This window comes from Hylobates moloch, unplaced genomic scaffold, assembly GCF_009828535.3.
Source record: "Hylobates moloch isolate HMO894 unplaced genomic scaffold, HMol_V3 SCAFFOLD_21, whole genome shotgun sequence".
NCBI classification, from domain to species: Eukaryota; Metazoa; Chordata; class Mammalia; order Primates; family Hylobatidae; genus Hylobates; species Hylobates moloch.
The window spans coordinates 15,764,414-15,792,008 of record NW_026652296.1 but is presented as its reverse complement, the minus strand read 5'-3'; the positions used below and the strand labels follow the sequence as shown (position 1 = coordinate 15,792,008).

Sequence of the window (27,595 nt, the reverse complement as noted above, 5' to 3'; positions counted from 1 at the left end):
AAAGAGAAGGTTTGTAGATTTTATAAAACAGAAATGTTACATATTGCTCTTCAAGGAAATTTACTGGCACTAGTAAAGTGGGGGTTTATCAGCTTCTTGGGGTGCTGGCAAGCGTTGATTGGTAAGTGATAGTGGTGGATAAAACTCAGAATTGTAGCAGGCTGTTTCAGTAGCTATTAGATAAAACTGGTTTTAGGTTACAGCAGGCAGTTTTAGCAGCCAGGCTTGCAAAAAAATTGCTTTTTTGGAACAATGTTACATGCCCTAAGTATTTGTTCCCCCGGCTTTTCAATTCTGTCTTAGTTGGATGTGACAAGAATGACCCAATTCGTATGATCAGCTTTCAGAATGGATGAAGATCTTTCACGGAGGGTGACTTCAATTTATCTCCAGCCTCATCTGATGTCTCTATGTCCCACGCATTGCTATCTGCACACACTAAGTTCTTGCTTCCTAGCCTTTGCTTGTTATCTCCCTCTCCTGGATTTTTTTTCCTAAATACTTTTTCTCCTGCCTAATCCTGAATTAACTTAATAACATTCCATTCAAACATCATCTTCTCTGAAAGCCTTTCCTGATTCCAGCCCCCTCCCCACCCCCCACTATGCTCCCTTTGCTCCCTATTGGTCGCTAGCTTTATCCCTAACTTTGCATTTGTCACCCTTTGATTGCCAGTTTGTAGTTTTCCTTAAACACTGCGAGGTCTTTAATGGCAGGAAGTGGGTCCTCTTTATCTTTGTTTATCCAAGACCCTAATAGGGTCTGACATCCAATAAACGTCATTGATTGATAAAGATATAGTCTCTACCTTCAGGAATTCAGTTATAGTGATCTGCATACACTTAACTCCACCAGACTATAAGCTTTCTGAGGGCTGGATGGCTGTTCCATCTGAAATGCTTCCCCTTGCCCCCTGCTCCCACCAAGGATGAACACTAACTGTGGTGGGAAAACCAGATGAGGCCCATGCTGCTGGCACCAACCTGTCAGCTGTGTGAAATGCCTTTTGGACAGGGCTAATTGATCCTGATTGACACCATAAGCAGAGATTAGCCTTCCTGCTGAGCCATGCTCAAATTGTAGATTTCTGAGAAGAAAAAAAGACTGTTGCTCTATGCCTATAAACTCTGAGGTGGTTTCTTACACAGCAGTCAATACCTGGAAATCCCTTCCTGCAGTGCTTCCTATAAATACCAGGACTGATAAAAACAGTACTGAAATAATTTGAAGGAGGGACAGATGAGAGGGTCAGGGGAGGGACAAGGGAACAGAGAAGTCTTCTGGGAAGAGGTGTCTTTTTTGGTAAAATAGCTTTATTGAGATATAACTCATATATGTTCACCTATTGAAAGTGTACAATTCAATGCCTTTTAGTATATTCAGAGTTGTATAACCATTACCACAACCAATTTTAGAACATTTTCATCACCCCAAAATGAAATCTCACACCTTTTAATCGTCCCTTCCAATTTACCTATGCTCCCTTCCACCAGGGCCTTAGACAACCACAAATCCACCACAGGCTCTATAGATTTTCCTATTCTGAACATCTCCAAACCTGCCAAAGCTATGCCATTAAAAGGCACTACAGCAAACAGCATCATGCAACTTGCATCACACTGGGGGCCTGGCACAGAAGTGGTGGTGGTGGCATCAGGCAGGGCCTGATCCACGGGGTCCAGGGTGACCATGTGGGTCGTGCAAATGGCATTACACAAATATGCCATGCTTGGCTAAGCTTTTTGTAGAAAAGGGGTTTCACCATATTGCCCAGGCTGGTCTTGAACTCCTGTTCTGCCTTGGCCTCCAAAAGTGCTGGGATTACAGATGCAAGCCATCACGGCCAGTCCCTTGAATACTGTTATGCAATTGTCCCCCATTTTCCGCCAGGTATTGGTTCCAGGATCTATTAGGATACTAAAATGTGAGTATACTCATGTACTATAGTTGACCCTGCAGAACCTATGGAAATGAAAAGTCAGCCCACCCTATACACAGGTTTCACATCCCATACTGTATTTTCCAACCATGTTTCATTGTGGATGCGGAACCGTCTGATAGGGAGGGCTGACTGTATTTATTGAAAAACAAAACAAAACAAAACAAGGGTTATATTAGTGGACCCATGCAGTTCAAACCCTTGTTGTTCATGGGTCAACTGTATATCCAGAGCTTATAGGAAAATACCTCTCCCAGTAACCCTGCTCAGCATTTCTCTCTTAAGCTATTATTATGATGAGCCACTGTTTGCTACTTAAATTTAAATTTAAATAAAAATGTGGCCTTTCAGTTATGCTAGCCACATTTAAAGTGCTCGACAGCCATACGTGGCTAATGGTTACTATTTCAGACAGCACATATTTAGAACATTCCCATCATTTCAGAAATTTTCATTGGGAACATTCTGTGGAAAAAGGGGGCCATCATAATGTGAGTCCATCTTCTGGAAAAATCCTGGGAAGGGGACAAAGGAGGGATGTTTGGCATTGTGTAATGGTAATTTGGTATTTAATTTTCAAAAATGTTTACCCAATTCCTATTCATCAGCCAGGTGTGGTGGCTCTTGCCTGTAATCCCAGCACTTTGGGAGGCTGAGGTGGGAGGACTGCTGGAGCCCAGGAGTTTGAGACCAGCCTGGGTAATAATAGGGAGATCCTATTTCTACAAAACACCAAAAACAAAACAACAACTTTGCTGTTGTGGAGTCAGGACAGTCCTGGGTTAAAACCTTTGCTCTCCTTAGCTGTGTAAACCGTGGGTCTCAGCTTTCTTATCTGATAACGGTAGGTACTTCTTCCTAGGGCTGTTTTGAGGATTAAGTGAAAGTCCGAGATTGTGTCTGGCACACAGTAGCTTCTCAGTAAATGTTTTCCTCCTATGTCAGGGAATGGCTCCTTTATCCCGTTTTTGGTCCATGGGTGGCCCTGAAAGGTGGGTGCTCAGGTGTTAAGTTCTGTAGATGGCATATCCTTGGGAAAAGCAAGGCAATTAAAAACAGTGGGAGGTTGTTCTGGTTGTTTTCTCCTATAACTTTCCCCATGGGTCAATTGGGTAGAATCTGCCATTTTCCTAATACTCACTGATGGTAGTGGCATTCGGAAGCACAATAGCTGAAGCCGGAGCTCTGAGTGGAGAAAAAGGTGTGTCTCTCAGGCCCAAAAAGAGGTTACACATCCATGGCTGTCCAGTTTGGTGGTGCAGGCCCTGAAATCAGACCAACCTGGATTTAAATCCCCAAACCTATACTCTGAGCTATGTGACCTTGGGCTAGATACTTCACCTCTCTGGTCTTATGAAATAGGAATAATAATAATACCGTCTAGGTTGTTAGGAGTATTAAATGAGGTAAAGCCCTGAAAACGTGTAGCGACTGTATTAAATCATTAAATAAATAAAAATGGGGATGACCTTATAGGCTTGACATGAGGGATTAAATGAGAGAATATATGAAGACAAGTACACGGCAAATGCTTAATTAATGTTGCTTATTTTTATGTCTGCAAACTGACTTAAAGGGGAGGCCTTTAAGAAAGAGAGTGGGGCAATTTGCGCGTTGATGCTCCGTAGCATCCTAGGAGAAAATGTGCAGGGGGCCCGTTGGGACCAGAGTTCAACCAGGTAAGTGGCAGAAAACCACAAATACCTCCAGGCGTTCCTGGGGCAGCGCCGCCTCACCAAAATCATGCAAAACTTGGTTTGCTAAGAATCGTCAGCTCTTCTAAAGGAGGCGCTTCACGCATCTCAGTCTGTGAAATGGGGCCCAGGACCCAGGTAGAGGTGCGTTCTCGGCCTGGGGACCGAGTATTTTGTGCGCTCCGGTATCGCAGCAAGACAGCGCCGCTGACACCCTAGAGACCAGCGGGCACCGCCTAGAGGCGCCTTCACCAATTGGCGGTTCCGGGTCCGCGCCCCACCGCGCCACAAGACTCACGCCCGAACCACGTGACCAGGGCCGTGGCTCCGCCCCACTCCCGCGCGGCGCTCCGCTTCCGGTAGGGGCGGAAAGCGGAAGTGTGGGAGGGTCTGCGAGGCGGGCTCAGGAGGTCCGCGGGGAGGATGGAGCAGTGAGCGGGTCTGGGCGGCTGCCGGCAGCGCCATGGAGACGGTACAGCTGAGGAACCCGCCGCGCCGGTGAGAGGCCACTGGCTAAGAGGACGGGCATGGGGGCAGGGGAAGAAAAAGCGGGAACTGGTTGAGGGGAGACACCTGTGTGGGAGTCCCCGGAGCGAAGCGACCCAGCTGATGGGACACCTGCTGAGTGAAGGGGGGGACGTCTGGTGGGTGAGGGTCCGGCTGAGAGGAGCATCTGCTAAGGGGGTTAGACTTGGCACCGGTTAGAGGGAGCACTCGCTGTGGTGAGACCCTGCTGAGGAACGTGGGGACAAGTTAGAGTACCTGCTGAGGCCGGGCCACTCGGGGGAACGTTATCCAAGCAGGGACTCACGGAGGTAGGGGCGAATGCTGAAGCAGAATCTGTGAGGGATCTCTTTAAGGGGGTGGACCGAGAACTGGCCAAGAGGAAGGCCGGGTGGACTTTCTAAGGGTCTCAAGTCCCACTTGAGGGGTGCGGTGGGGGGGATCTGTGGAGCGGAAAAGCTTTCCGCCTAAGGCTGAAAGCATGCGAGGAAAGGTTGAAGGTCTAGCAAGGGAGGGGATGGTGGAGGGTAGCATTTCAGAGGATGCTGTTGGTGGTGTCCCCACTGTAGGATGGCATCTTTTATTACTGATGTTCAGAGTGTCTTCCTAATGGTCTTCACATCCTCCTCAGCTCTTCAGAACCTGACATTGGGAGGTAGGTAAGGAAATAAGAGGATATTTTCGAGATAGGGAGACTGAGGTCCAGAGTGGTTGGGAAACGTGTTTCCTTCTTTACTCTGGGTCACTGAACCCTGCCAGACTGTGCCCTTTTCAGGCCTCAGTTGTTTTGTGAATATCAGCACCAGATCCTAGTGGTACCTGGAATTGCTTTAGGTCAAGATCAGGATGGTGGCTGATCCTAGAAAATCTCAACTCCTGGATTTCCCTTGTGGACATCCCGGGTCTTTTGCCACTCTGCCACATCTGGAGAAAGGTAGGGACTAGAGACCGAAGAAATCATGCTTCTCTGAGGTTCAGTGTGGTTACTTCTATTTCACAGAGACGTCTGACTTCCTGCAGCAGAATGAGCTCTAAAGAAGGAAGTGTTCAGGGTGTGGAAGTGCAGGGCAACCAAGAGGTGAAAAGAAGGGATTGACTGCCTGGGCAGCACTCTTAGGGGTTGTTTGAGCTTGGGGGTGTTTGAGGTGCACAAACATTGCAGAAAGCAAATAGATGGTTGGGATGGGCTTTGGATTCACCCTAGCATAGTGTGCTGAGACTGTAATAGTAATGATTATTACACTCATATTGCACTTACCGGGTGCCAGGCACTGTTCTAAGTGCTTTCCACGTCTCCTGCTGAAGCATATGAAATTGCTGATGTTTGACCATCTTTGAACCATAAAAACGGTAACTTCATATGGTTCAGTTTATTGACTCATTTGAACCTCACAACAATCCTGTGTGGTAGATATCCCTATATATCTGTTTTACAGATGATGAAACTGAGATACAGACAGGGTAGTGATTTGCTGGGAGAAGTCATAGCAAGTAAGAGGTAGAACTAGGATTTTAATATCCATGGGGTCTGGTCCAAAGTCCATGCTCTTTTTTCCTTTTTGAGACGGAGTCTCACTTTGTCGCCCAGTCTGGGGAGTGCTGTGGCGCAATCTCGGCTCGCTGCTGTCTCTGCCTTCTGGGGTTCAAGCGATTCTCCTGCCTCAGCCTCCTGAGTAACTGGGGCCACAGGTGCGTGCCACCACGCTTGGCTAATTTTTTGTAGTTTTAGTGCAGACGGGGTTTCACCGTGTTAGCCAGGATGGTCTCTATCTCCTGACCTCGTGATCCGCCCATCTCAGCATCCCAAAGTGCTGGGATTACAGGCGAGAGCTACTGCGCCCGGCCATGCTCTTAACTGCCTCACTCTGATGCCTCTCTAAAAGTACCCCTGTTTCACAGGTCTCTGTGTATGTTAGCAGATATTTGCCATAGTACCATAGTGATCCAATTATAAATGCACACTAGTTATGTTTCTTTCTGAACTACGTTCGTTCTTCTTAGTTTCTTTCTCTGAGGCCTTGGTTTAATTGAAAAGAGGATTAGGAATCTGAGTTTTGTTTCCCCCTTTGCCCTGTGTTACATAATCTTGGGCAAAGGACTAAAGTTTCTTGGCATGCTCATTCTTGTATCTTTTGGATTTTAAAAAATGTATTAAATGCACAAGAGAAGAGCATTGCAGGACTGGGTTCTTAAGTGGCTGGTGATTCCCTGCTCTTTGTAACTAGTAGATTGCCTAATTTGAAGCAGATCAATTTTATTATCATTTGTATCAGTTTATTAGGACATGACAAAGTATCATGGAGTGGGTGGTTTAAGCAACATAAATTTATTCTCTCACCGATCTGAAGGCTAGAGATCTGAAATCAAGGCATTGTCAGAGTTGTTTCTTTCCAGGCCTTTGCTTGGCTCGTAGATGACCATCTCCCTGTGTCTCCGTGTTTTTCCCTCTGTACCTGTCTGTGTCCTAATCTCCTCTTATAAGGACACCAGTCATATTGGATTAGGGCATGCCCATATGACCTCATTTTATCTTAATTAAGTCTTTAAAGGCCTTGTCTCCAAATACAGTCACATTCTTAGGTGGTGGGTATTAGGACTTCAACATATGAATTGGGGTAAGCTGGGGACAGAGTTTTATTATTTAAGATTCTGTCCATTTATCATGTATATTTGTTGTAATCCATGTCAAATTCTGTGTGGAAAAAGAAATAGTTACACATAAAATGAACTTTATGGGAGTTCTGAAATGGGAGAAAGCTTTGAGAATTAGCCAAACCTGTAAGTGACTACTTCATAGACACCATTATTTGTGTTTGGAAAGATACAGGTGTCTTTTCAGAAATTCAGATGGCATGTGTTTCCAACAACCCCAGTGCAGGAAATGCCCTTTGTGTTCGTGAGTTTGACATTTGTGTGTGTGTGATTAAGTGAATGATGACAGATTGGTGTCTCATATACGAGTTAATAATTTAAAAAAATGAGTTGCCATTAGATTAATGGTATAGTGGGAGGTGTAGAGTGCATTCCTGGGATGCTGGCCATCCACATGGCCATCTGACTTAGGAGAGGAGCATCCACCAGTATTTGGTCCATGGATGCTCTGTTGACCAGGCTTGTTCATTTATGAGCAAGTGCTGAAACTGTCTGGAACCTGGGGAAGTCCCAGGTAAGAGAACTGCATTATCAGAGTCAGGCTGTTTTGGTAATAGTGTTTGTTCTGTGAAGAGTCATGGTATAAAATATTATGAGTCACGTATCAAAATATTTTTATAGAAATGTTGATAATTCACTAATACTTTTTAGGTGAAATTCTGTTTTATTGTGATAATTCACAAAGATTGCTGGTGAAATTCGTGATTCCCATCATTACATTTGTGAATCCATTTCCAAATATATTTTGACCACCTCTTGGTTATCAGGCACCAGAGATGTAATAGCGCCTTAAGTTCAAGTTGTTTTTAATAGCCCAAGATCAAAAACAAACAAAAAAGCACTTAGGTTGTTTCAAAGAAGTATCCGAGCCGTCATATAAAGTTTGTCTGTCAAGGTATTATCAGAGGTTTGCAGCTGTCTCTCTCAAGGCAGTGGCAATTTCCTTTGTTATGCTGTGGTCCCTGAAGTAGTTGAAATAGTGACTTTTGCATTTTGTAAACCACAGAGAGTCAACACTTCAAAGAAACATATTTGATCTTCCTTTGTATAAGCTGTTTATACAACTTTGATTATACTTGAGAAATGAGGTATTGTCCAATGTTTATACAATGACAATTCAGGACTTTACCAAAAAAACCCTGGCATATGAGTTGTTCATTCTGACTTCTGAGTTTATAGAAGTTTCAGTTCTGAAGTTTAAGAGGAGTTTCACTTCATCCCTTTTCATTTTGAAGGTAGGAGTTTTTATGATGTCATTGGTATTTAATTTTTAGGACCTTTTGATTTTCAAAGGTCACTGTGATCATTTTGTTCTGTTGATATCAAGTTAAGGCAGTTTTGACTTGGAGCAGTTCTCCGTTTCTCTAATACATAGTCCTTGATATTCATAAACTTCTGTAAGATTGTCCTTTTGAGATCAGTGTTTATTGGTAGATACACTTGATGTGGTCAGGGTTTTTGTTGGTTTGTTTTATTTTTTGTCTTCTGATTTTAATGTATTTTATTTAGGAAGATACACATTTGTGTGTGTGTGTGTATGTGTGTGTATTTAAGTCTTTTCTTGTAATAATTGATATTATCCAGCTAGTCTAAACCTTTTTTTTTCTACAAAGAAGTCTCCAGTGTGACTACTTCCATATTTCACCATTTCCTCAGCTCTCTATTCTTTGTTGTTCTTTGTAGTTTCAGGAAGCCATTGTGTAGACCACACACACACACACACACACACACACACACACACACACACACACACATATTCCTTGGCAAGTTCCTTCTTTAAGCTCATTAGTAATTTTCAGAGATCTCAGAGTTTTAAAAAAGTGTTAATTTACAACCTCCCATGTTTGTTATGATTGTCTAGCATAGTCAGAAATCTGAATTATCTAGAAATTGTGAGCAGCCAAGTACCTTTGATTTTTGGGACTAGTCAAAGGTATGTATCTACTCATAGGAAGGTCTTTGTGAGAATATCTGAAACTCTCAGCTGCCTAGTGATTTTTCACTTTTGATCATGTCTAAACGTACACTTTCCACTCTCTGTTTCTGTGATACCTATAGAATTTATGTGTTTTGACAAACTTAAAAAAAACTTGCTAATGGAAGAGCAAAGGTTTCCTGTGTCTTCCTTAGTCTGCAGTCCAATTCATAGTTATGTTTCAATTCATAGTTACCTTACATTAAACACCTTTTCTGAAGAGATAATTACATCATTTTAATTCATGAAATCTCAAGATTTAAATAGATTTTGAAGGATACATCGAATGCTTGAATCTACAGCATTTCAGCCACATTACTTTTTTTTTTTTTTTTTTTTTTGAGACGGTCTCTCTCTGTCACCCAAGCTTGAGTGTAGTGGCGCAGTTTCGGCTCACTGCAAACTCTGCTTCCTGGGTTCACACCATTCTTATGCTTCAGCGTCCTGAGTAGCTAGGATTACAGGCGTGTGTCACCACACCCAGCTAATTTTTTTGTATTTTTAGTGGAGACGGGGTTTCACCATGTTAGCCAGAATGATCTCGATCTCCTGATCTCGTGGTCTGCCTGCCTTGGCCTCCCAAGAAACCCTGTTTCTTAAAACAGTCTTAACTAGTGAAGACTGTATAGAGAAGTTCCTGAGATGCTAATTATAAAATAAATGATATATTTTATGTTCTAGTTGCTAGCAAATAAAATGTATTTTGTGTTTATATTTCTTTATTCACAGGCAGCTGAAAAAATTGGATGAAGATAGTTTAACCAAACAACCAGAAGAAGTATTTGATGTCTTAGAGAAACTTGGAGAAGGGTGAGTGTAAAGAAACTATGGGTAGGCCATTGGGTCCCAGTCTTTTTCCTGCCTCAGAAGAAGCAGAAGGATATGAACCTTTCAGCATTGCTCTAGGTGGGGTAGAAGGTAAATTTACAGCTTGTGATGTCCTTCTTTGCTTTACTCCAATCCCTATTATAGACAGATTTAATGATTCCTGGTCTTTTTAACACGAAGAATATCTATTGTTTTCTCTTTTGTAGAATCCGTATGATTTTATCTACTTAACAGATAGCACTAATTAGATTATAATTCTATAAGAAATTTTTAAATTTGCTGTTCATAATTTCTGATTGGTATGCAGTAACTGTTGCAATGAAATTCAATTTAATTTAGTATTTTAATATTTGCACCTTTGTGAAATATAGTAAATAAATCAAGCACTATCACCACCTTCACAGCTACTTAGGACATCCACAATCCTGGGTTGGGAGCCAGTGGATTTCGTGAAACACAGATTTGTTAATGCGTTTGTAAAATACTGATGAAGTGATTATTAGTAATGCGCAGTGACCATCATTGACTTTCATGATACAATTAAGTTTACATAATTTTTGTACTTTTATATATCATTTTAATTCAATCCTGTGTATTTATTCCTTCTTCTGTAATGACCAGGAAATTAAAATGTTAATGACACCATTTCTTAAGTTTTTCTTGTTAATTTTTGAATAGGTGATACAATCATGATTCAAAATTTAAAAAAATATTAAGACACATACAATAAAAAAAAAAAACTGCCTCCTACCTCTCTGTGTCTCTTAGCCACCCAGAATCACCGAGGGTAGCGGCTTCTTGTGTGTCTTTCAGAGACAGGCTATGTGTGCGCGGGCGCGCGCGCATGTGTGTTTGTGTGTGTGTGTGTGTGTGTGTGTGTGTCTGTGTGTGTCTGTATTTTTAATCCCTTGGGAGTATTTCTGGTTCACGGGAAGACCCGACATACTAACTTGTAAAAACAACTACCAACTGATGACTATATGCTCTTTAAAATCATTTCCTTTATGTCATTAGATTTTTTTTTTGGGTTTAGTATTTTTTATGTTAGGAGACATATTCAACATTAAACCCAATCCTGGATTACATGAAATGGTTTTTTTTATGATTTACCTCCTTGTAAAAAACATTAGTCATCATCTTTTTGTAAGTTGGAAAAATACTCTTTGGAATCCAGCAAGAAATCAAGCAGAGAAGGGAAGTAAAAATGACACACCAGCTGTGCTGTGAAAAGACAAGTCCAAGATGAATCTGAAGACTGCCAGTTGACTGGCATCATTAAAGGTATGGGGAAATTACAGTCCCTCTACATCTGTTGCCTGCCATTTTCAGCTTCAGCTTGCCATCCTTGCTATTTTCCCTAAGGCAGCAAGGCCGTGACCTTTAATCTAACAATGCTCATAAGTTATACTTAGAATAAGGTCAAGACTGATAGGCGTAATTGACTATGTAACTTATTTCTCTCATTTCTAGTACAGTTTGCTCTTACTACTATAACGTGAGGCAGACCTGGGTTAAAATCCTTGCTCTACTGTTTACTGGTCATAATAGACAAGTGGGCTTAAGCAAATTGCTTACTATTTTGGAGGTTCACAATCCTCATCTGTAAAGTTGGGATAATAATATATCAATTCATAGAGTTAGGTTATTACCTGAGGTAATTGGGGTAAAGTATAGTGCTTATTACAATAATAATGTTCAGTAAGTGGCAACTATTGCTATTCTATTTTAAATGTATCAGCTGAAGCATTTTCAAGACCTCATCATGTCAAGTCTTAAAGTATTTTTAGGTGTTCTTATAGGTAGCTCTGTTTGAGCTGATTGGGTCTGTGGAATGTCTAAGGAGGATTATAGACAGAGAATATATCAGGAATATAATGTAAACAAAAAATAAGCTAACTATGATTTTTTAAATTGTATTTTATTTATTTGTTTATTTATTTATTTTTGTAGAGACGAGGGCTCACTGTGTTGCCCAGGCTGGTCTCGAACTCTTGGCCTTAAGTGATCCTCCTGCCTCAGCCTCCCAAAATGCTAAGATTAGAGATGTGAGCCACTGCACCTGGACAAATTGCGTTTTAGATCTATGGATGTCTTCTGCAAGGAATGTGGAAATTTCCCTATGAAGATATCACCAGGGAGAAAACAAAGCTTCAGATCTTTCTTCCCATACTATCACCTTATTGTTCTAAATAATACCAGATTTCTGGTATTTCTTGGATTTCTGTTATTCTGACTGAATGAACCTAAGCAAGCCTCATTTAACTAGGAATATTTTGAAGGAAGACCTTCACTGCACTTCTTTTCCAAACATGTGACACAATGCTATTCTTTTTTTTTGAGATTAAGTCTTGGTCTGTCACCAGGCTGGAGTGCAATGTCACAATCTCAGCTCACTGCAACCTCTGCCTCCCAGGTTCAAGCAATTCCCCTGCCTCAGCCTCCTGAGTAGCTGGGACTATAGGCACACACCACCACGCCTGGCTTATTTTTTGTATTTTAGTAGAGATGGGGTTTCACCATGTTGGCCAGGATGGTCTTGATCTGATCTTGTGATCTGCCTGCCTCAGCCTCCCAAAGTGCTGGAATTACAGATGTGAGCCACCATGCCTGGCCAGTGCTATTCTTAAATTGTTCTGGAGGATGAATGGTTTGTGAACTCTCACTGACTTGTATCTTGTGAAATGAGCTCTGGCTAAAAAAACTGTTGGATTCTGGAGGCTGCAATCATTCTGTGTTATGAGGATCATATGGATCTGTGGCAGAGTAGAGCCAAAGCTCCAGACCAGGATGAGTGGAGAGCACTTGGGAAGTATTTTCAAGTGGAGCCTAGCACCTTTTTTCTTCTACTTAAAGTTGTATACATTGACTCATTTAAATTTTTATCATAGAATGATAACAAAAGCATCTTGCCCATGGTTTCATAAAAAATGAGTGCTATTGTTAAGACTTGTATCTGGTTAATTTGGCCTCAGATACTGTAATATTTCCATTTTTCTACATAGATCCTTGCCTTGCATGGCTTATGTAAAACACCTACTTCTCCATTCTCTGCTGTCAGTTGTAATTCATTGAATCATCGCATTTTGTTGTAGGGAATCAAGTTTTAAGGGACTTGCTTGTGAGTATGATTGCTGAAATCTTCTAACCCCCCCCCATCCCCACCTTCAGAATACTGTAAATGCAGTATATGGAATCAGGAATCTTAATTTCATATGAGCTGTCAGAGTTTTCCTTGCTATCAGGATGCATAGGGAGGTATGAAGAGTGTTCTGGTCAAGATTGCTGAGTGAGTGTATGCAGAGAACTTTCTAATACATGAGAATAATGAGTGAAAATTATTTTAAATATAAGGATATATAGACAGCTGTGGACAAGGGATAGGAAAGAAATCTAAATAATCAGTGGAGACTAAAGCATGCCTTATCCTTGTCAGGAGATTGCATTTCAGCTTCCTGCATGAAGTTGGGGGCTGGAACTTGGCTCTCTGTCTGTGAACTAAAGCTGAAATAAATTTGCCTGACCACAACCAGAAAGTGTCATTTGCCTGTGGCCTAGGGAAAAAATGGATATACTGGTTCGATAATAGGAACTGAGCTTGGATTGTATTTAAGTATGGTATCTTGAAGGGCAAAAACCCCAAACTCTGAATATAAGACCTGGTTTAAGTTGTATATCCCAGACGACTGTACTGAGAAAACCATGAAATCATCTGACAGTTGAGTGTGGTATAGAGGAAAATCATTCAAGAGAAAATGAAATCTGTGCAAGGAAATCTACTGCCATGAGATAATCAGCAGAATGAGAGAATTCACACTGAAGGAAAAAGAAATAATGGAGCAATCTCAAAAAGAATTTAATATGATTACAATTTTTGAAAAGATCAACGAGGAGATAACATTTTTAAAAGAACATCAGATTATTAACATGATTATTAACACATTTGCCCAAAGGCAGATAAAAAGTGGGGAATCTTGGCAATGAAAACTACGACAATTGAAGTTTTAAAAGCCCAATAAATTGGATAAACAGTAAACTAGACAAACTGACAGGAGAATTTGTGAATTGAAAGATAGAAATGATACTGATCACAACATGCAGAGCAGAGAAATACAGTGTTGGAAACCACGAAGACAACATAGATTGAGGAGGTCTAATACAGTTTCAGTAGGAATTCTAGAAGAAGATCCTAGAAGTGATAGAGGAAATAATCACATAATAATCCTGAGAGTTTTTCATTCTTGAGGAAAGACACGAGCCCTCAGATTGAAGAAGTTTATGAAGTGCCAGATCAACTCCTAGTTATATTACAGTAGAATAGTAGACTGTTAAGGACAAAAGAAACCTTAAAAGCTATGGGGAGATTACCCATGGAAAATGATAATCTGATGAAAGCAGACTTCTCAGCCACAATCAATGTTGGAACACTGCAACAACAGTGCTGAGGGAAAGCTGTTGTCAATCCGGTATCCAACCAAACTATCATTCTAGAGTGGAGGTGAAATAAAGACAGTTTCAGACATACAGGAGCTAATTTATCAAGAATGCCTTTGGATGGAAGTAACAATACCCAACAAACAGTGGCTAACCAATAAAGACATTAAGAACCAAATAATACATCTAGGGGTGTGAGATTCGAGAAGCGGTTAATTGGCTTGACACTGGTTTGACATCTGGGCAATTCTCATAGTCTCAAATGGCTGCATTAGTTTCAAGCATCATCTCTTGCATGGCAGTAACCAAAGTAAGAAGGGAAGTGGCAGGTGGAAATGGGCCTTCTTGTGTGCTTGTCTCCTACTAGGGAAGAAAGTCTTCCCAGAAACCTTTCAGCAGAATTATTTTCAAATTTCAGTGGCCAGAACTGGGTGACATGTTTGCCACTAGTTCCGTCACCGGCAGAAGGGAATAGGAATTCTGTGAGTGGCTTGGACTACCATGGTATATCTCCTGGGACCAAGCACATCACCACTGTAACAAATTAGGAGGTTATTTTAGCAAGGAAGAAGGGACACATGCTCAACAGTTGGCTCTGTCTGGCAAAAAGTATTTGGTGTGATATTTAAGGATCATTATGCTACTTTTGCAAGTATGACAGCTTCTAATGGAATGGAATTTTTTTTATGTGCTCTGCATAGACTTAAAAAGTTTTATGTTACTTTCACATTGAAACAGTTCATGAGCATCTATTTGGCAGTTAGAGTATTCTACTTTGACATAGTAGGTGGCACTGTTATTTTGATTTTTTTTTTCACCAAGACAGTGTGAAGATACAGGTGTGTTGGGAAATATGGAAGAGAGTTTACTCAGTATATTTCACGGACAGCTGCCCAGGATTCCAATGAAAATGTTATCTGTATAAAGTGATGATGGTCTCTCATTTGACCATCACAAATGAGATACCATCACATCTTGTAAGGTAGTTTGTATTATTGTCCTTTTACAGATGAGAAAATTCAGGTACAACAAGGTTAATAAGGTGTAAATGATAGCTAAATGTAGTGTTGGTAGGACTCAAATCCAGCTTCTTTACTTTCAAAATCTAGTGGACTTGTAGCCTCCAAATTGACTAGATACATAAACTTTATTTTGATGTTAAGCTGTTAAGGGAAGATGGAGTAGGAAGCAAAGAGTGTGTGTGCTGTGTTTACCTGATACTAATATTAAACAGGCTTAGATTTTAATTAGTTTCCATAATATTTTAAGTATTATTGTAAGTAAGAGGAGCAAGGACAGAAAGATCTTGTGGTACTAGAATGAATGCAATAAAACAAAGACTGCCACTTCCATATTGTACCCCAGTATAGATGCGGAGACAACATAAGCTTTGTTTTCAGACACACCTGGGTTCAAATCCTGGACTGATAACACAACTGGTTTCAAATCCTGGACTGATAACTTATGTGACCTTGGGCAAATCATAAACCCCTTTGAACCTTTTTACATTTACCTGTAAAATAGGGATCATCATCTCATCTTCATTTTTTGTAGGAATGAATTGAGATGGTGTACAGTCTAGCAGATAGCAGGTATGCAGTGCATGGCAGCTACTATATTACCATCTCATAATAATACATTCATTACAGTTTTGAATGTGAAGCTTTCAAGATGCCATTTTGTTGTAGTTCTCTTGACAGTTTTTTCCCAAAAAGTATTTTAGCTATCTTAGTTTTGTAAGTGTATATGTATTAGGCACTTAGGGATATATGTTAGAACTATCAGTTGCTTGTGTTTTACCACTTCTTATATCTTGGCTTGCTTTGACTTTATAAATGTTCTTCTTCTCCCAAATTTATAGGTCCTATGGCAGTGTATACAAAGCTATTCATAAAGAGACGGGTCAGATTGTTGCTATTAAGCAAGTTCCTGTGGAATCAGACCTCCAGGAGATAATCAAAGAAATCTCTATAATGCAGCAATGTGACAGGTAAAGGCGTGTGGGCTTCCTTTGGGGAGAATGTGGTTTTGAATTAGCTATGATTGTGTAGAGTTTGATACCTAGAGACACATTTACTTAGATATTTTCAGAAGGGAGAATTCAATGGAATCACTGTACATTTTCTTTTCAGAAAAAAATGTGATGATAATGGTTGTTTTTGTAGCTAAACCTCCATAATTTTTATGCATGGTGTTTTGTTTTGTTTTTTTTTTTCAATTTTTCTTTCTTTTTTTTTTTTTTTTTTAGACAAAGTCTCGCTCTGTCGCCCAGGCTGGGGTGCAGCAGTGCAATCTCGGCTCATTGCAACCTCCACCTCCCAGGTTCAAGCGATTCTTAAGCCTCAGCCTCCCAAGTAGCTGGGACTACAGGCATGTGCCACTACTCCCAGCTAATATTTTTGTATTTTTAGTAGAGATAGAGTTTCACCATATTGGTCAGGCTGGTCTCAAATTCCTGACCGTAAATGATCTGCCTGCCTTGGCCAAATCCCAAAGTACTGGGATTACAGGAGTGAGCCACCATGCCTGGCTTTTTTTCTTTTCTTCAGTGAGCCCTTTTAGAAACTAGGAAGAAGAGGCAGAAGGTGGTGCTTGCTTTTTTGTGTGTGTGTGTGTGTGATAATGATCTTTTTTACTTCCTATTGAGAAAACATTTCTACAGAGATAGCTAAGAACAGATAATGCAAATGTTGTTTAGTTCTAGAAACCTTAGAATATCAGGTAAATCTATAAAAAAAAGAGTAGTTATGTATATACTGCTGTTTGTTCCTTCACATTAAAAAAAATTATTCTAGATGAGAGTACTTAAGTATTTATTTTTGAGGAACTAACATTTGTCAAATGTTGTAGGCAGGAAGTCAGACCAAAAGACAACCACAGAAAATCACGTGGTTTGCTCTGAAATTCCATGACAACATGGGTTGGTCACTGATAGAGCAGGCTTCCCCAGCACTGTTTAGATTAGAGACAAACACAAAGTTAGGGGCAATGCCAGCTCTAGGGAGTTGAAGATGGGTGAGAAATTCTCTCAGTTGAAGCTGCATTCATTCTTCTGAAGGCTTTTTGGTCAGCAGATCAACTTAGTACCCGCTGTTTGCAAAACTTCTACATTAAGGTTTAGGGGGGCTACCTACCAAAAAATTAGTCCAGAAGCCTTTCAGTCTCACAGACTTGGGAAGGTAGTCCTTTCTTTTTTCTCTCCCTCCTTTTTTTTTTCCCTTCTATTTTTGTGATTACTGTCTACTAGATAAAATGCCCATTTTTCTTGATTGGATTGACCAGATTAAGGTGGCAGTTTTCCATTTGCTTCTTTTTCAGATACATTTTGGAAGTTCTTTCCATTTGGCAAATTGGGACTTAGAGTCACTTTCGATAGACTGTGCAGGAGCTGTGTTCCAAACAGAGTGTGGAAATGTCTTTAATTAAAGAAGAGATATTTTCAAGAGTCTACTCTGTGTTAAGCTCTGTAAGGAATACAGTGAAATACAGAGCAGAGTCCTTGTGCTCTGGGAGTTTATAGATATATATATATATAATATATATATATATATATATATACACATATATATATATATATGTAGAGAGATCTAACCAACAATGCAAGATACTGTCAGTATTGTATTACAGGGAGAGTAAATGTGTTGATATTTACCTTAGACGCTTTTTTCATTAATATTTAATGTGTGTGTGTGTTTTGCTGTCCTTGTCACTGGCGTGTTTCCCAAGGTTTGAAGAGGAAATTCTAAGAGTTCTGAGTTAATGAAGCCAATTTGGTTTTAGCATCAGTTGTTATGAAACTTTATTTGGCCATGATAACAATCTAGCCAGTTAAAGCTGGCAGTTCTCAGAGGGCACATTATTTTATTTTAATAGGATATTTGATATTTCTCTGAAATTTCTTGTTTGGTATCTCTCTTCCAGCTCGAGACCTAAAATTCCAGGTTTGATCCTGAACATTTTTTCTTTATAATAGATTGTAGTGTGTGTATGTTTTCATTACAAAGTACATATGACTTCTTAGAAAAATTCAAATGAATAGAAAAGAAAATCACTTTCCCTTTGGAGAAATCATCTTTTTTTTTTTTTTTTTTTTTTTAAGACAGAGTCTCCTCGCTCTGTCGCCCAGGCTGGAGTGCAGTGGCGTGATCTCGGCTCACTGCAAGCTCCAGCTCCTGGGTTCATGCCATTCTCCTGCCTCAGCCTCCTGAGTAGTTGGGACTACAGGTGCCCACCACCATGCCAGGCTAATTTTTTGTATTTTTAGTAGAGACAGAGTTTCACCGTGTTAGCCAGGATGGTCTCGATCTCCTGACCTCGGGATCCGCCTGCCTCAGCCTCCCAAAGTGCTGGGATTACAGATGTGAGCCACTGTGCCTGGCTGAAATCATCGTTCTTAAATACTGCTTGATACACATATTCTTCCAAATCACTTTGGAGTTTTACAATAATTACTGTTTCGTAGCCTGCTTTTTTTTTTTTTTTTTTTTTTTGAGACGGAGTCTCGCTCTGTCGCCCAGGCTGGAGTGCAGTGGCGCAGTCTCGGCTCACTGCAAGCTCTGCCTCCCAGGTTCACGCCATTCTCCTGCCTCAGCCTCTCCGAGTAGCTGGGACTACAGGCGCCCGCCACCACGCCCGGCTAATTTTTTGTATTTTTAGTGGAGACGGGGTTTCACTGTGGTCTCAATCTCCTGACCTCGTGATCCGCCCGCTTCGGCCTCCCAAAGTGCTGGGATTACAAGCGTGAGCCACCGCGCCCGGCCCGTAGCCTGCTTTTTTGTTTGTTTGTTTTTGTAAACACAATATCTTCTCATGTTATCACATACTCCTCAATAACATTTTTCATGCATTCACGATATTTTATTATATGGCTATAGCATTCTTTGTTTTTTTTGAGATGGAGTCTTGCTCTATCGCCCAGGCTGGAGTGCAGTGGCGCAATCTCGGCTCACTGCAACCTCTACCTCCTGGGTTCAAACAATTTTCCTGCCTCAGCCTCCCGAGTAGCAGGGACTACAGGTGCACACTGCCATGCCTGGCTAATTTTTTGTATTTTAGTAGAGACAGGGTTTCACCATCTTGCCCAGGCTGGTCGCAAACTCCTGAGCTGAGGCAATCTGCCCGCATCGGCCTCCCAAAGTGTTGGGATTACAGGCATGAGCCACTGCACCTGGCCCTGTATCATTATTTCTTAAATAAACTCCCTAATGTTGGATGGACATTTAGATGATATCTAAATTTCCACTTTTGTCAATAGTGCTATGATGGTAACTATTACTTTTTGAACATTTATGATTCTTTTTTGAGGATAAATTGTAGACATAGAAATGCTGGTTAAAGGATCCACCGTGTTTTTTATACTTTCGGGATTTATTACCCTCCAGAAAAGCTATACCATTTTGCATTCTTATCAAGAGGTTGCCCATTTTATCCTTAACTATGAATAATTGTTCTTTCCGGATGAGGAATTAATTTTTATATACTTAATAGCATGAATTAAGAGATGTTTGAAGGCCATTTTATTAATTTGTATTGTCTCTCTCTCTCTAGCCCTCATGTAGTCAAATATTATGGCAGTTATTTTAAGAACACAGACTTATGGATCGTTATGGAGTACTGTGGGGCTGGTTCTGTATCTGATATCATTCGATTACGAAATAAAACGGTAGGTTTACCTTCTAGAACAATGCAACTGAGCTAGTTTCTTATGCCATCTTCTTTTTTCTGCCTCTTTTTCAGGGCATTCTCCTACTAGAGAGACGACTGTCAGATTTCCCCTTTTCCATGGTTATTTTCCATCTGTATTCTTTTTTTTTTTTTTTTTTTTTTTTTTTTTTTTTTTTTTTTTTTTTGAGACGGAGTCTCGCTCTGTCGCCCAGGCTGGAATGCAGTGGCGCAATCTCGGCTCACTGCAACCTCCGCCTCCCGGGTTCACGCCATTCTCCTGCCTCAGCCTCTCCGAGTAGCTGGGACTACAGGCGCCCGCCACCACGCCCGGCTAATTTTTTATTTGTATTTTTAGTAGAGACGGGGTTTCACCGTGGTCTCGATCTCCTGACCTCGTGATCCGCCCGCCTCGGCCTCCCAAAGTGCTGGGATTACAAGCGTGAGCCACCGCGCCCGGCCTTTCCATCTGTATTCTTTTATGTCTCCTAAGTGTGACAGCTTTTTTTTTTTTTTTTTTTTTTTTTTTAAAGACAAGAGTCCCCTGTCACCCAGTCTGGAGTGTAGTGGCACAGTCATAGCTCACTACAGTCATAGCTCTACCTCCTGGGCTCCAGTGATCCTCTCACTTCAGGCTCCTGAGTAGCTGGGACTACAGGCGTGTACCACCATGCCCAGCTAATGTTCTGTTTTGTTTTTTAATTTTTTTTTTTTTTTTGTGGAGATGGGGGTCTCACTATGTTGCCCAGGCTGGTTTCGAACTCCTGGCCTCAAGCAATTTTCCCACCTCGGCCTCCCAAAGTGCTGGGATTACAAGTGTGACCCCCCCATGCCTGGCAATGTGGCAGTTTTGACACCAACTTAGTCCAGTGATTTTTAGCATGCTTTGGTTATTTCTTACTGGGAAAAAAATGACTGTTAAATCTTGGTTATAGAATGAATTTTAAATGTTTAAATTTGGATTTGGATTTGGGTTTCTGCTTCTACCTAGCATGTTCACAGATTAACTTCCTCTATTTCCTGTTAATCAGAGAATAATCCCTTTATGAAAGATGATTTGCTGATACTGTGGTTGCCAGTGTAAGACCTAGGAGTCATGGGTTCTAGTTCTGGTTCAGTTACTTAATCTCTTTATGTATTCATTCAGTAAATATTTCTTGAACACTGTTTTAGGCCTGAAGGATCTAATAGTAAATAAAACAGATGACAACTCTGCTGTCATGGTAGTGTACTTTGGAATAGGGCAACAAAAGCAAATTAATGGTAACTATTAATAGAAAAGATATAATAATGATATATACTATGAAGAAAATGAATGAGGATGAAGTGATGGTAAAGTTGTGGAGACTGGTGGACTGTTTTAGAGTAGATAGTTGAGGAAGATCACTCAGAAGTGGTGATGTTTACAGGAAGACTCAAATGACAAAAAGGAGCTAAGAGTCCTGAAGGAACATTGTAGGTGGGCAGTAACGAGTGCAAAGACCTTGAGGCTAGAATGAGTTTGGCATGTCTGAGTGATAGAAGGGCTACCATGACTAGAAGGGAATAGGCAAAGGAGAAGCTGTAGGAGATGAGGTTTGACAGGTGAGCAGGGCTAGATGGTATTGGATATTGTAGGTCATGGGAATGAGTTTGAATATTATCCCAGGTACGATAGGAAACCATTGCTGGATTCTAAGCAAGTGAGCAAGTCATCTGATGTATGTTTTAGAAAGATAACTCTGGGGCTGGGTGTGGTACCTCATGCCTGTAATCCCAGCACTTGGGGAGGCTGAGGCGGAGGATTACTTCAGTCTAGGAGTTTGAGGCCAGCTTGGGCAACATAGTGAGACTTCGTCTCTACAAAAGAAAAAAGAAAAAAAAAATTTGTCAAGTGTGGTGTCCTGCGCCTGTAGTCCCAGCTAACTTTTGGGGTGTGATGGAGGTTGAGGTGGGAGGATTGCTTGAACCCAGGAGGTTAAGGCTGCTGTGAGCTGTGATTGTGCCACTGCACTGCAGCCTGGGCAGCAGACCAAGACTCTGTTTCAAAAAATAAAAAAGATAACTCTAACTTCTGGGTAGATTGTGGGTGGATAAGAGGAGAAGCAGGGAAAATCTTAGCCTGTAGTTTTTTTGTCTTAATAAGAAAAATAAGAATAATAATATCTGTATTACATATTTGCAAAGTTGGGAAAATTAATTTAAATATGTAAAAGTACTTTGTAAATTGTGAGGTGCTATACAAATTATAAGGTGAGGATGTTTTAAAACTGAGTTATAACTTTTGGATTATTCATATACTATCTTCTTAATTTACATTATTCAGAATTAGTGTGTTTGCTTAATCAAATAGCAAGTTCTTTAGGAATAATATCCTAACATAAGATATATGTAAAGAAGTTCCAAAACTGGAATAATTTATTGAATTAAACATTGGACTTCAGGGCTTCTTATATGCAGCATTAAGTCAATTTATTTCAGGTATTTTAAACCAGTCCAAAATTAATTTTGATGGCACTTTGGTTTTTTTTTTTTTGCCATTGTAATAGTAGGTTATTATATTTAAGAAATTTTAACTTAATTACTCAGTGCTGGTTTTTTTTTTTTTTTTTTTTTGAGACAGTCTCCTCGCTCTGTTGCCCAGGCTGGAGTGCAGTGGTGTGATCTCAGCTCAGTGCAAGCTCCGCCTCCCAGGTTCATGCCATTCTCCTGCCTCAGCCTCCCTAGTAGCTGTACTCCCTAGTATAGGCGCCCGCCACCACGCCTGGCTAATTTTTTGTGTATTTTTAGTAGAGACGGGGTTTCACCGTATTAGCCAGGATGGTCATGATCTCCTGACCTCGTGATCTGCCTGCCTCGGCCTCCCAAAGTGCTGGGATTACAGGCGTGAGCCACCGTGCCCGACCTAAGTGCTGATTTTTAAATTACTACACGTTATTTTGCCAAATGGTATAACTTTGCCCCATCCACCATGATATCCACTAGCTGCGTGTGGTTATTAAGGACTTAAAATGTGGCTAGTCTGAACTGAGATATGCTGTCAATATAAATTATACACCAGAGTTTGAAGAATTATTGCCAAAAAAATTGTAAACAAAAATCTTTGATTTTTTTCATATTGATGACATGGTGGAGTGATAATATTTTGGATAAATATGGTTAAGTAAAGCAGATTTTCAAAATTAATTCTTTCTTTTTTCTTTTTTTTTTTTTTTTTGAGATAGAGTCTTGCTCTGTTGCCCAGGCTGGAGTGCAGTGGTGTGATCATAGGTCACTGTATGTTGGAACTACTGGGCTCAAGTGATCCTCCTGCCTCAGCCTCCTGAGTAGCTGGGATTACAGCACCAGCCACTGCGTCTGCTTGTTTCCTTTTCCAATGTGGCTATTAGAAAATTAAAAATTATATTTGTGGTTCCCATTATATTTCTATTAGGCAGTGCTACTTTAACTGATTAACTTAGCTGGTTAGAATAAAGAGGTGGTAAGTCAAGTCATGAGCTTTGTTCTCTTCCACTACAGAAGGCACCCCAGACTCTAGCCTACTACCTTGCCAATAGTGTTTGCCTGGACTTTAGTGAAAGCTTTATCATTTCTCTCTGACCTTTGGCATAAATGACTTAACTTGTCTGTGCCTCAGCTTCATTATGTATAAAACGATGATGATAATAATAGTTCCTCTACCTCATTTAGTTGTTATAAGGATGAAATGAGATTACAAACATAGTGCTTAGCATAGATTAAACTCTTAATAATGGTTAGCCTTTATTTATTTATTTATTTATTTATTTATTTATTTATTTATTTTTGAGACAGAGTCTGACTGTGTCACTCAGGCTGGAGTGCACACGATCTCAGCTCACTGCAACCTCCACCTCCCGGGTTCAAGTGATTCTCCTGCTTCAGCCTCCTGAGTAGCTGGATTACAGGCGCCTGCCACCACGCCCGGCTGATTTTTGTATTTTTAATAGCGACAGGGTTTTACCATGTTGGCCAGGCTGGTCTTGAACTCCTGGCCTCAAGTGATCTGTCTGCCTCGGCCTCCCAAAGTGCTGAGATTACAGGCATGTGCCACTGTGCGTGGCTTTTTTTCATATTATTAGCATAGTACCTGGCACTTATTAAATATTGATTGATAATATTAGAGGTGTTAAATTATGACATCTTATATTAATTGATTTTATGACACTCTTAAAGAAAAGTTATATTCCTACTTTATAGATTGGGAAACAGGCTAAGAGAAGGTCAGTAACTTGCTTAAGTCACATGAAAGTAGAGCTAAGAGTAAAAGCTATGTCTTCCTAGTCCCAAATCCTATATTTTTTGCACCAGAGCACACTGCATTTCACATCTGAGTTGTTTGTCAGAAGGGGAACTGTGTAACAGTTTGTTGATAGATTTTGTTTAGGACTGGTGTTGGGTCTGCAGAAAGTCTATATTGGACAGATCAGATATTCTATACTAGTTTTTAGCATTCTCACTTTCATTTATTTATCATCGTTCAACAGATATTTTTTTCAGTGCCTACTGTGTGCCAGGTGGCTTTATTCGTATTAGGGAAACAAAAGTAAACAAATCAGACATTTTTAGGAGCTTGTGTTTCTAACAGGGATGACATCACATACATAGATAAATAATGGGTAATATGTCAGATGGTAGTATACTGCAGTGACAAGGTAATTTAAGGGAATAGAGTATGAGCTAGAAATGGAGTAAGAAAGCCCTCTCCATTTTCTGAGGAGGTGATATTTGGGCAGATTACAAACTGAGGAAGCAAACTGGATAGACATCAGGATGAAGAGAATAGGCAGTTGAAAAGTCCCAGAAAGGGGAATGTGCTTAGAGTGTTTGAGGAACAGCAAGGAAGCAAGCCCTTGTTGAAACAGATTGAGCAAGGTAGAAGGTGGTAGAAGATGAAGTTAAAGAGGTAGCTGGGAGCCAGATCATGTAAAGCCTTGGTAAGGACTGACTTTTGTTTTAAGTGAGTTAGGAAGACATTGGTAGGTTTTGACTCTGGCTTACATTTTAATTATAGCTTCTGTGTGGAAAATACATTGTAGAGTGTCAAGAGCAGAAGCAAAGAAGCCAGTGAGGAGATTATGAGAATAGTGCAGGCAGGACACAATGGTGACTTGGACCATGGTGATTACAGACAGTGTATTTGGATATATAGTATTTTGAAGATAGAGAAAAGTCAAGGATGACTTCAAGGTTTTTGACCAGAGCAACTGAAAGAATAAAGTTTCCTTTTACTGAGAGAGGGAGGACTGTGGGAGAAGTAGAAGGTTGGATGGATCAGAGGGAGAGGGGTAAGGTGATAGACATAGAGTTTGATTTTGACATGTTATGCTTATGATGCTGGCTAGGTATTCTAGTTGGAGATAAATAAATCTGATTGAGGGGAGATCTGGTATGGAAATATAGCCTTGGGAGTGGTCAGTGTATCTGGTATAAGCAGTCAAATGCTGTTCACAGGTTGAATAAGATCTGTTTATATTAAAGAAAGGTGTTTGGATCTGATTTTTTGTCCTTTTTCTAATGCGCTGATGTAAACTGATAGAATTTGAACCTCTTATTCTTTTTTCAGTTAACAGAAGATGAAATAGCTACAATATTACAATCAACTCTTAAGGGACTTGAATACCTTCATTTTATGAGAAAAATACACCGAGATATCAAGGCAGGAAATATTTTGCTAAATACAGAAGGACATGCAAAACTTGCAGATTTTGGGGTAGCAGGTCAACTTACAGTAAGTAAAAATATTACTTGTATTGATAATTTTCAGTTCTGTCCTGAGAAGCAGTTCCTTTTATTTACCTATTTTTAAAATATAATACTTGACTTAATTGTATTAGTAAAAAATCACAGAATCTGCCAATAAGTTACAAAAGAGCTAGTCAGTGGGTTATTTTAGGTCTTTTCCTGGGGTTCAGGTCACATAGCTTAACTTTAACTTTTATAAAGATGAAAAGTAAAACAAGAAATGATAGATTACTCTAGTGCACTACATCAACATATTTATAAAAGGAAGAAAAATTAAGTCCAAACTGCTTTCCTTGACTAAGACATAACATCATCTCATTCAACTTCCAGGTAGTACTTGGCAGTTACTGTACTGAAAACACTCTCTTCGTTTGAGTCCAGAATACAGTCTCTTGATTCTTCTCCTGCCTAACTAGTGCGTGGAAGTGAAAAAAGAAAAAAAAAAAGCTTGTTTTCAAAATAGGAAGTCTAGAATTATTTGATTCTATAAAATACATAAGTATATATGAAAGTATATATAGAAAAATAGAAACAGTTCTAGGCAGGTACACTCTAAAATTTGCAAAAATATTACATATCAAGTGGTTTTCTTGGGTGGTAGAATGAATATATATAGTGTGTGTTTAGAACTGGTGTTATGTGCAGTTTTTATTTATTTATTTATTTTTTTATTATAAGTTTGCCTGGGACATGTTAGGGAGCCTCAGGTATTGTAACAGCACAGAAATTGCTTTGATGTTTAAAATAAATTAGAACCTTATTCAGTATTATGATTTGTGGGCTCTCCAAAAAGTTTTGTTGTTAACACACAAGTAAACAGTACCAGACAATATTACCTAAACCACAGTCTTAGTCAGGAAACCAAATTGAAAAAATACACCCTCTGATGGTCTATAAAATAATATAATATTGGCCAGATGCAGTGGCTCATGCCTGTAATCCCAGCACTTTTGGAGGCTAAGGTGGGAGGATCACTTGAGGTTAGGAGTTGAAGACCAGCCTGGCCAACATGGTGAAACCCCGTCTCCACTAAAAATACAAAAATTAACCGGACATGGTAGCGCATGCCTGTAATCTCAGCTACTTGGGAGGCTGAACCTGGGAGATTACGCCATTGCACCCTGCATTCCAGCCTGGGCAACAGAGTGAGACTCCATCTCAAAAAAAAAAAAATGTGTATGTATGTGTGTGTATATATATGTGTGTGTGTGTGTGTGTGTGTATGTGTATATATATGTGTATGTATATATATGTGTATATATACATACACATGTGTGTGTATATGTGTATATATACATACACGTGTGTGTATATATATGTGTATATATATACACGTGTGTGTATATATATATGTGTGTATATATATATGAGTATCCATTCCATTTAGTAATAATTTTAGTAATTGATTGATTATCCAATAATGACTTACAGTGTTCTTATTGCTGTAATGCCTGCCTTGGCAGAATTTTTCTCCCCTTTAAATGTGTACAATTCAGTGTTTAGTATATTCACAAAATTGTGCAGCTATCACCAATGTCTAATTCCAGAACATTTTCATCATCCTCAAAATAAACTGTACCCTGTAGCTGTTAGTCCCTATTCTCCTCCGAGCCCTTGACAACCACTAATCTACTTTCTGTCACTATAGATTTGCCTATTCTGAATATTTCATATAAATAGAATCATACACAATGTGCCCTTTTGTTTCTGGCTTCTTTTGTTTAACATAATGTTTTCGAGTTCATCTGTGTTGTAACATGCATCAATTCTTCATTCCTTTTTATTGCTCAGTAATATTCCATCATGGCTGTAACACATTTTGTTTACTTATTCATTGGTCGAATATTTAGATCGTTTCTGCTTTTTGGCTGTTAGGAATAATGCTACTATGAAATTTGTATACAGGTTTTTATGTGAACCTTTGTTTTCATATGATACACAGAGTTGCTGGGTCACATGGTAACTCTGTGTTTAATTTTTTAAGGAACTGCCAAACTGTTTTCCAAAGTGGCTCACAATTTTGTGTTCCCTGCTGATGTATGAGAATTCCAACTTGTCTGTATCCTTGCCAACATTTTCTTTTTTGTGTTTTTGATTATAACCATCCTAGTGAGTATGAGGTAGTATCTCTTTGTGGTCTTGATTTGCATTTTACTAATGACTAGTGAT

The 27,595-nt window shown here is 39.9% G+C and overlaps 1 protein-coding gene and 1 long non-coding RNA gene across 2 annotated transcripts in view; one reads left to right on the top strand and one right to left on the bottom strand.

Moving 5' to 3' along the window:
* Positions 1 to 1,302: 1,302 nt before the first annotated feature.
* LOC116460868 (uncharacterized) lies at positions 1,303 to 3,985 on the bottom strand. The gene is made up of 3 exons (XR_004245941.1): positions 3,644 to 3,985; positions 3,081 to 3,204; positions 1,303 to 2,969 (listed from the first exon to the last, which is right to left on the bottom strand). It is a non-coding gene; the product is annotated as an uncharacterized LOC116460868 (long non-coding RNA).
* Positions 3,986 to 4,025: 40 nt separating this feature from the next.
* STK4 (serine/threonine kinase 4) overlaps positions 4,026 to 27,595 on the top strand; it is a 116,635-nt gene continuing 93,065 nt past the window's right edge. Inside the window, exons 1-5 of the mRNA XM_032142141.2 lie at positions 4,026 to 4,131; positions 9,494 to 9,574; positions 15,885 to 16,013; positions 19,571 to 19,685; positions 25,248 to 25,412. Coding sequence (XP_031998032.1) covers positions 4,097 to 4,131; positions 9,494 to 9,574; positions 15,885 to 16,013; positions 19,571 to 19,685; positions 25,248 to 25,412 — 525 coding nt within the window. The 5' untranslated portion in view covers positions 4,026 to 4,096. The remainder of the gene's footprint in view (positions 4,132 to 9,493; positions 9,575 to 15,884; positions 16,014 to 19,570; positions 19,686 to 25,247; positions 25,413 to 27,595) is intronic.